General features: G+C 37.0%; 2 protein-coding genes across 2 annotated transcripts; one reads left to right on the plus strand and one right to left on the minus strand.

The window, feature by feature from the left end:
* Nucleotides 1–1,833: 1,833 nt before the first annotated feature.
* On the minus strand, nucleotides 1,834–4,674 carry LOC143425056 (uncharacterized). Its single transcript, XM_076897517.1, has 2 exons — nucleotides 2,666–4,674; nucleotides 1,834–2,586 (listed from the first exon to the last, which is right to left on the minus strand). The coding sequence occupies exons 1-2, from the start codon at nucleotides 4,373–4,375 to the stop codon at nucleotides 2,344–2,346; spliced, it is 1,953 nt and encodes a 650-aa protein (XP_076753632.1). The 5' UTR covers nucleotides 4,376–4,674; the 3' UTR covers nucleotides 1,834–2,343.
* A 2,493-nt stretch (nucleotides 4,675–7,167) lies between these two features.
* On the plus strand, nucleotides 7,168–9,813 carry LOC143425728 (uncharacterized). Its single transcript, XM_076898731.1, has 6 exons — nucleotides 7,168–7,356; nucleotides 7,639–7,996; nucleotides 8,070–8,679; nucleotides 8,734–8,867; nucleotides 8,937–9,096; nucleotides 9,184–9,813. Exons 1-6 carry the CDS (start codon nucleotides 7,331–7,333, stop codon nucleotides 9,306–9,308), a joined length of 1,413 nt encoding a protein of 470 aa, XP_076754846.1. The 5' UTR covers nucleotides 7,168–7,330; the 3' UTR covers nucleotides 9,309–9,813.
* Nucleotides 9,814–10,113: the final 300 nt, after the last annotated feature.

The raw sequence follows: 10,113 nt of genomic DNA on the forward strand, positions 1-10,113 counted from the left end.
GGCGAGGTATAAGTGGTGGCCATAAACGGACCATTGGTATGCAAGTCAGGTGAATCTGTTCTCACAGAACCGTACCTGCTACCACGTGGTACGTGTTACTTGAGAAGAGGACTTTTTTTTATCATCATTATCCCGTAAATCGCATCGCAATGTAAGACACATCGGTCGATCGTGAACGAAAATTAATCCGTCTTGTTAATTCCAAGAAATCATACTAGGAATTTCCGTAAGATATTTTGCAGGCAATTAAAAATGTATATTTGATAAATTGATAAGTCTGCTGTAAAAAGGAAAGAGAGCGAATCGAGATAATCGTGTACAGCCTGTCCTTGGATAACAGAGGTCGAAGGCAAAATAAAAGTTTAACGAGTAAGTTATTACGATTCATTTTGTTCTTTTTACCTCGGATCAGGTAACACAGTGAAAAGATAACAATTTTTTTCAAAACAATCTTCATTTCATCTCTTCAGCGGATGCCTATGACTTATGCGATAAAAACCTACCTGAAGAGGAGAAAAAATTTGATTCGTCCCGTATGCAGGATGCTACTTGAATCCACATGATTCTTCGAGAAAGAACAATTCCTGTTGCCTGTCTCTCCGATTGAAGTGTAAAAAAAAAATAGAGCGGTCTGCGTATTGATTTATTTTACTCGCCGTCGTCAAGGAACTGCATTTCAATATTATCGCATGATAAGATTGCGTTACACATTTTCCACCCTGTGTCTTTCGATCATCGATTTTCGTCCCGCGTCCATTGGGAAAAACGTTCCCCGTTTCACTGATCACACGATCAATCGCTGTACATCTCACGTGTGATTCTTCTACAACGCAAATTTAATGTAATCGTGGAAATTTACAGTGACCTAACCATTCCATAAATCGCTCACACGTAAATATGTAAATCTCTTGTATCGTCCAAATTTTGTTCTTACCTGTAACGCATCGTTGTACATCATATATATGTTCAGAGGCAGTTGACAACAGTTAACGATAAAAATTATTTAGGAAGAAAGGGAAAGGAGAGACGAAGGAGGAAAAGGGAAAAGCAGATGCGCGATAATAGACAGCATCTTTCGAACCGGCGACCTCAGCCTCTCAAAGTCCGACAAGCTGGTGCCCTCGGGTCACCCTCTCATCTATAATGAATATTATTTACTGTTTCACTAATACAATCAAATAACTCGATTAAACTCGTTCATGTGTCTGCCCTATGCGATGAATATTGTTTGTTGCCTTTGATACAAATACATATGTTTGTACGCCGATAGATAAATCTGTCGACAACGTATATTTGCTGATTACCTACTCTAACGTGAAGATTTACAAGATGCGTACATACGTTTTTAAGATACTCAGAATCCGTTATTATATCCCCTATTATATCCTCTGATACTCGGAGAGGGAATTAATTTCAAAGGAATGAAAAATAAGGTTGTTCTATATTGTAATAAATAAGATTATTATATTACTATATTTAAGAGAACAAGAACGTATTGCGTTCACACATTATTGTCTTGAATAGTTTTCTTTTGTTATATCTACTTATACCTATGTTTCCTTTTTTAATAATATGATCACGAGTATTTACACGAGTTTCAAATTGTTCGGTTCCTTATAAAATATGAAATACTATAAATACAGAAATTCTGCGGCGTTTTGCAATTCACGGGGAATAGAAGAAAAGTTAGCCAGCCTACCCGTTCTTATACGTGAACATTTGCATAGATCTATATGTAAAGGCGCTAAATATCCGTTTAAAATGATTAACAGCTTAATTAATTAATTAATTATTTATAAGTTATCGAGTTGAAAGCAACCAAGTGTTATGATATTAAATATAAAATCATTTTATTGGTGTCTGGGTGTAGGTATGCACGTGTGAGTGTGGGTGTGTTTTCGCATATCTACTAGTTAGAGTCCAAAGTCGAATTGTCGATGCGGGAAAACGAAAAACGAAAAACGAAAAACGAAATCTGAATCGTGAATGCGTGAAAAGGCATGTACATTTTACGAACAAACGTGGTGCATAGTATTATCGACTCGATTACACGCGATTATGTGACTCGCGACGCGAACTACGAAAGTATTCGTTCTCTGTGCAATGCGAAACGGAGATAGGAACATGTACTACGTACGTTAATCAGGACGCGTAAAAATAACGCTTCCAAACGCGTTTACGGCACGTGATTCGAACGTGTATATTTTCTTCTTTTTCGTCTTTCGTTCCATTTTTTGTTTCGCATTTGTTGCCGTCGCGATTTCAGAAAAATTTATCGTTGATAAAGACGAACTTGACCTCTGCAACCTTCACGTTTCTCGCTCGATTATTCTTTTTTCCTTTTCAATTACGACTCGATTCGTCTTTTTCCCTTTCCTTTTTAATCGCGAGAACGTTCGTTCGATCGATCTCTCTGAATACTGGCTGTCCACACGAAATTGTTCGGAGCATCTCGCGGACCTTGTTACTCAAGACGATGTCTGAATGCTTTTCGAATGGTTGCCGGGACAAGCCATTCGAATCGCGCTTCTCCGCAGAGCATGTTCCATTCTGTTCTCTCTTGCATTGTCTCTGTTCTTGCCACAACTGCTTCAAAAAACAGACTCCATTAGAGTTCATTAATAAAGAGTTTGTCGCGTTATCATAGCAAAAATTATTGCACTACCGCCAGTGGTGGACTATGTTGTACCGGCTGGGCCCGAATCATGCCTGCGAGTCGCCTGAACGGTAGCTGGAGATGATAATAAGCACAGTACGGCAACGGGTCCCAGTAAGCGAAGAGAGCTTCTCGTTTGTCTAGCACGGTGCCCAGAAGATGTGTCGCCGTTTCACCCATCGATTGTTTCAACGCGGAGACCACTGCATCCGATGACAAGCGTCTATCCAACGTGGCTAAAATCCCTGAATTCTGTCTGGAGAAGTGTCTGCACGCCTTCCACACCAATCGAGGATGTATTCCTGTGTAACAAACGTAAGGCAAGCTAACGCCTACCCTACAGCCTATCGGCATCAGTTCTCCTTCATCCGTTCCTGCCAATCTGAAGCTGAAATGACCGTTTATCTTGGAACCGAATGAACGAGCGAAAAATCTGTCGAGCCACTGGACCACTTCCGGTCTCGTTTCAGGTATCAAGCCGCGTTCCTCGTCCACCAAACAGGTCGTATTAGCTACGATCTTGGACTCTTTCACTGTCGTGCAAGTGATATAGTGTTTACCATTAGGATCTCGAATTACTATCCAAGGTTTACCCTCGCTAATGTCGTATTGCTGATTTCTGAACTCTCTCGCTGTCGGAGGAAGCACTATCTTCCCTCGATCCCTCATTCCGGCTGGACCAGCAGCCAGCATTAAGTATCGTCCATTAGAGATCGTGTTCTGCTCGTACAATCTCGAAACGTCTTGCATGGAGCGTAGAACAGTGTAAGACGGTGTCGGTAGGCCGAGTAGGCGGCATCTTTGCAAAAATTCCAGGGGATCGTCGAGGGCTGCCACCTCGCTGGCGCCAGGCACGTAACATTCGCAACCCATTACCTCCAAGTACGGTTTCGCCAGTGCATCGTAATAAGCCGTGTTACTGGAGCTCACCGGGATATAATACCCAGCTTTTTCCTTCTGGACGATATCCATCAGTGCCTTGATGTACTCGATCGCGTTTCCTGGACCTGGTTTTGGGACCGTGTAGTATCTCGAGCAAGCGGTCGAGAACTTGGCCAAACCGAACAGACCTTCCAAATCGCAGATGACCACCCTTGCACCAGCTTTGTAGAAATTACGTGCCAAGTGCACCGCCTGCACCGTGTTTCCGCCGCTGATAAGGACGCAACGTTTAGCGCGCGTCCTCTCCGAAGCCGGTGTGTACAGCACCGTTAGGAACCATTTCACGGCGGTCAATGGAAATTGGAGAATTGTCCATAGCATGTATACCCAAATGGATGCCCAAAGCGTTGGCGCCCGTACCACGTAGCTTGTCACGCTGATGATCCCTTCGAGTATCCCAATGAACACGCCCACGTACAGGCTCAATATTTTCACCAGAAAACTCTCGTTTCGATTATGATTCTGTCCCTGTGCCGATTCAGCTTGATACGTTAACTGTAACCTCTGCTTCTCCTGTTGCTGCTGTTGCTGTAAACGTCTAGGTGAGATTATAACGGTCGGCGTGCCCGAGTTGTTCGACGAATGAGAGACGTTCGACGCATTCGAGGAATTAGAGATGCTCGATACCGATCGTTTCAACGTTGATATCGGCGATATGTACGGTGGCGATGTGGACAAAGGTGAGCCAGGTATTGGCGGTGACGCGCTGTTGCTTCTAGAAATCGGCGGACTCGAGGACCAAAACCTCGAAAGGTTTTCGGTGGTGCAAGCTGGCATTTTCGATCTCCTTTCTCTCTTTCCTTCTGAACCTGGTCGAATCTAGGGGAATTGCGATTAGACCGAACCCCTCTGATAAACGGACTTTCTCTTGAAGCACCGATTCATAGTTTGACTATATAGACGAGGAAAGTTCGTGGTACTTGCGCGAGACACGTGTACAGCACTCGCGGGGTACACGCTGATGGTGTGGCTTAGAATTTCCCCGTAATTTGCCAACGAATTTGCCGGTACGCACACACAGCTTTAACTGAGGCCTGTCCTCCGGTCTCTTCGTCTCTTATGCGCTCTGCATCTCGAACGCACTATGAACCGAGCTCTTATCTAATCGTACAGACTCAGACACCGCAACTAAAAGAAAGAAGGAATCGAGTCCTCGCTCTGATCAACCTCTTGCCGTAGTTTTTCTTTCCTCCCCTCTTTTTCGCTAGAAAATACGTCGAAATCAATTAACTGAATAGGATAAAGTCTACCAGAGACACTAAGATAAATTTACTAAACATTGAAATTTAGAGATTCAATTTTTGCACGTCGGTTCTAAATGCATATGTTCTCTCAGTTTCATGTACTTGTATATATATATATATATAGTTATAGAATAATGTACGAGGTAGTAGACACGTATAAACGATATCCATGAACTTAGAACATTGTCATTTATTGCTGATTCATAATTTTATTGTATTCATAATTTTAATTACTTATAGTAAATCAAAATATATACAGTGCTGGACAAAAGTATTGGCACAGCATGATTGTTATGATAAAAATGCTTATAACTATGAAACAAATTGTTAAAAAGGAAAAATTTGTTTACACGTTTATTTATTTATTATTCTAGATTATTATTTAACAGAAACAGTAATATAAATAAAGTGATATGCGAAATAATAACAAAAACATATTTATTGAGCGTTTTAAGCATGGACAAAAGTATTGGCACAAATGATTGAAAGTACTTAGAAATTAAAAATTAATATTTGGTTGGCCCTCCATTCCTCATGATAACTTCCTTCAATCGTTTTGGCATTGAAGTTACCAATTTTTTTGTAAAATCCGGCTCTATATTGTTCCATTCTTGTAAAATAATAGCTTTTAATTGGTTTTTGTTTGTTATATTATATTTTCTAATTTTTTTTTCTAATTCATTCCAAACATGTTCGATGGGATTCATGTCTGGACTCTGGGGTGGGGTATTTAATGTATGTGCGGTATTGTAAACGATCCATTGTCGTACAATATAGGCAGTATGTTTTGGATCATGGTCTTGTTGAAAATAAAAATCACGCGGGAGATTTAATTTATTAGCACTTTTAAATAAATTTTCCTTTAATATATTTAAATATACATATTTGTCCATAATCTCATCTATGAATACTAATTCGCCAACCCCAGACGCTGCAATGGAACCCCATACCATGACTCCACCTCCTCCATGTTTCACAGTGGCTTGTAAATGTTGTGGATCCATTTCCGTATTTGGCTTTCTCCAAACTAATACTCTGCCATCTGATTTAAATATATTAAATTTAGTTTCATCTGAAAATAATACGTTATTCCAGAATGTGGGATCCTTTTTTATAAATTCTTTTGCAAATTCTTTTCTCATCTTCCGATTCTTCTTGGATATGTATGGTTTCCTTCTTGCGACACACGCAGAATATCCCGCATCTTTTAACACTCTCCGTATAGTTTTCGAACTTACTTCTTTTTTATTTTCTTCATTTAACTTTGCTCTAAGTTGTGATGAGTTTAATTTACAATTTATTTTCACTTCCTTTACAATTTTCCGTTTTTCTCTAACTGTTAACTTTGAGGGACGTCCACTTCGATTCCTACTTTTGAAATCTGATTGATTCTCAAATCGTTTTACGACACTTCTAATAGTGAATCGACTTCTATTAACACTTTTTGCTATTTCACTATAAGATTTTCGCATTTTGTGCAAATTTAATATTATTTTTCTCTCTTCACTTGTAGTTTCTTTCCCTCTTCTTGACATTGTTGCTTGTTATATTTCCTATGTTGCTAATCGACTGAACTTAAGGATGACTGTTAGAAAAAATGACTATCAGGGAATCCCCTACCTATACCATCAAGTGACAATCGGATTTTTTTCGGAGAGATACAACTACACTAAATTTTGTATAATGTGCCAATACTTTTGTCCATGCTTAAAACGCTCAATAAATATGTTTTTGTTATTATTTCGCATATCACTTTATTTATATTACTGTTTCTGTTAAATAATAATCTAGAATAATAAATAAATAAACGTGTAAACAAATTTTTCCTTTTTAACAATTTGTTTCATAGTTATAAGCATTTTTATCATAACAATCATGCTGTGCCAATACTTTTGTCCAGCACTGTAGGTATTACCTATGCGTATGCATGTATCTATACATATGCGACGACTCCGTGGTATCATTGCTGTTTTCCAGGGCAGAAACATATTTTATTTATTAAATAATATTTGTTGCAACATCGACATACCTCGCACGTATAATTAAAATTGTATTTTCATCTTATTTCGCATCTTACGGTGGAATCGCTATTAATGTTTATATACACGTTCCCAAAAGCTACAAGTGCGCCGTCTATAGTAAGAGGAGATTGTTATTTGAAAATATAGGCACGACTTTCGCGCAACTGATACAATTTTGTATTAATTGTATGAATCATTCGAGTAAAATGCTTGAGTTAGACGAAAAGTTGAAAAGTAATAAACCGTTCTCGTGGCGCGAGAAAGAAATGCTGCGGAAAATGACCACCGTGGTAAATGCGTAACGGTAGGTATACCGTACTATATGTAGGTACTACCCCTTCCAAACTATCTCCACGATCAGAATTTAAACGCAGAGAAACAGTCAACCGTCAACTTTTGCGTAAAGGGCGACTTTGGTGGACATTTGAACGTTCTGTCAAACAATTTCAGCATTTTTGGTTCGCAAAATGCCACAAGCGGTAAAAACTAGAACGTATGTGCAATTTCATTCAATCTAATGTTACTCGGATTAATCTGAAATATGATTTTTGCTGCAAACTTTCAGACTCGCATCTCTTTAATTTATTTTCATTCCAAATCAGATGTTTAGATATTATTTTCACGCAGAGACAAATCGCTGCACTTATTTCATATTATTTACGATGGTTAAATCTAACCAGACTATAAAATGTCCGTGGAAAATTACATTCTCCTACTATCTTGATCTGTTGCAAAATTTGGTTGCAATAAAAAATGTTATCTCTTGCCTTTTTAGTGGAAAGAAAAATGCTGGAACGCAAACACGTGAAATCGATACTGTATTGGAGATAGCACGCTTGCAGGAACAAGTAAAACTACTTACAATTGAGAATGAACACTTGAGAAAATATAATGTTGAAAATATCTCCGATGTTCTGAAACCTGTATCATCCGTAAGCGTTGATAATGCTGAAACACCTAAACGCAGTGAAAGGATGTTGCAAAATCAAAGTATACAGCAAAGAAGTGCCAAGACAGCAATGCGTGGTTGCGCCTGTAAAGGAAAATGTTCTTCGAAACAGTGTGGCTGCGTAAAAAAAGATTCTCAATGTGGAAAATGGTGCAAATGTGATGATGCTATTTGTAAAAATAAGGTATATGATTGTCAACAAATGTTTTGTGTTTTGTTTAAAATTTTATGTTAAATTATAAGATATGATTTTTTAGGAAAACGAAGGACAGGTTCAAAATAAAGAAAATTTATATCATAATGAATCAATGCCTAATCAACAGGTAGTAAATAAACGTTTCACAGACATTATTAATCGCAAAGGTCTCTTTAGCCCGGATACTCCAACAGAAAGCAAAGCATTTAACGTAGAACCACTTAGTCCTGTTGTTTTTGATAGTTCTAAGAAGTTAACATTCGATGCAGATGATGAAAAAGAAGTAGGTGACGTAAGTAAGCAAGTTGGAAAAGAGTCAATAGAAAATAATAAAATTGCTCCAAAAAATATAACACAAAGAAGAGACAGAGTAAAGAGAAACAATCTCAAAGCACCTTCTCAGTATGTACGAAAACTCAGGTCTTCCTCCAATGAAGAAATATTGCGGGAAAGTGATTCGAAAATAGAAAAACAAACTTTAAGAAGATGTAGCTCTAGCGAAATTGAAACAGACGAAAGTAAACAAATTATGAAACGAACAAATAATTACATTCAAAATGTAGCGCAGGGTATGACATCTCTGAGGCTTGGTCAAAAAAAATTTAAAACTAGAGCTAAAAAAACAGTAACTAATGATAATTCTAATTCAAAAGGTGAAAAATTAAAATACAGTTGCTTAAATCATAATTATAAACTGTGGTTTAATTAAAATTGTATATTTACAGAAAAGGCTAGTTCCATCCCAGTGGAAGATAATACAAAAGTAATAGTAGACAATGTAGCAACTGAAGTTTCAGAATCACCCAAAGAACAACAAACAGCGTCTCATAATACAAATGAGTCATTTAATATAGTAGAGGTATTACACTTAATATATTTATCAAATACACGACACACGTCTTAACTATTCTAATTTCTATTTCTTTAGGACCACAATAATGATTTCAACCCTATGAGACCTAAACATGAATTACTTAGAACCCCAGTTCACGATAATGATAAAACACGATCTCATAGTATGTCCTCCGATATATCATTGCTCACGTCCACTGATACCGCAAAAGAAGAAGGATTTGAAATTTCTGCAGGTAAGTTGCAGTATTCTTCAAACTTTGGACAATTAATTTATCGATAGTAAAATAGAAATGAATACATTTCTGTTGTTATTTCATTAGAACTTAGTCAAGCCGAAGTAAATTGGGAAGAATATCAAGCTCAGCTTGTACCGTGCAGTAAATGCAAAAGAAAATTCCATCCATGTAGAATTAAGAAACATGAATCTTGTTGTAAAATGATATGAACTGTTATTTCAATTTTTACGCCAACATCTACGATATAAGTAAGTAATACATTATACATAATATTGTTTCATAATCAAATGTTGGGCAGGGGTTTAACTAAAAAATAAATTTGTTACAACTTTGGCCCATTCAATATAATTATACCATCAGAATCTACTATACAATGCTTCTCAAATATCAACTAATAGTACTAAGAAACTACCTACATGTAATATATGTATATATATGATGGTGATTGTATGTATACATGTATGCAAAATTGCTATGTACGGATGGAAAACGTATACACGCATATACACAAAGTCGCACGCTCTCAAACTCATACATACCCGTATTTAACACTGGTTATTAGAATTTTCACATATTAGTTTCTAAATTTTACTTATCGATATACTTCTACATACTTAATACTTTTCCATCCTGTTTGTACATTTCTATGTATGTACAATTTGGGGTCAAATTGTATGATGCACGTGTGCCTCATTGATGTAGTAGAATTACAGAAGAAGAAGTGATACAAAGTAACGGGGCTGTCCGCTTTTTTCCGCTACTTACGAAAATATTATAATCCGGTAAATTGTAATTAAATAATATTCTTCCGACAATCTCTTGAAAGATATATGTATATTAAAATGATAAACTTTTCTACGAAATTAGCACAATAAATCAATTTTATATATTGAACTACAAAATTATTGTACATACATAAGAGAAGGACAATATTACTAAAAAAATGATAAAATTAATTTTATTTTTATATTATTAAACAATAATAAAATTCAACCTTTAATATGTATGAAGTGT

The sequence above is a fragment of the Xylocopa sonorina genome, chromosome 7 (genome assembly GCF_050948175.1).
Source record: "Xylocopa sonorina isolate GNS202 chromosome 7, iyXylSono1_principal, whole genome shotgun sequence".
NCBI lineage: Eukaryota > Metazoa > Arthropoda > Insecta > Hymenoptera > Apidae > Xylocopa > Xylocopa sonorina.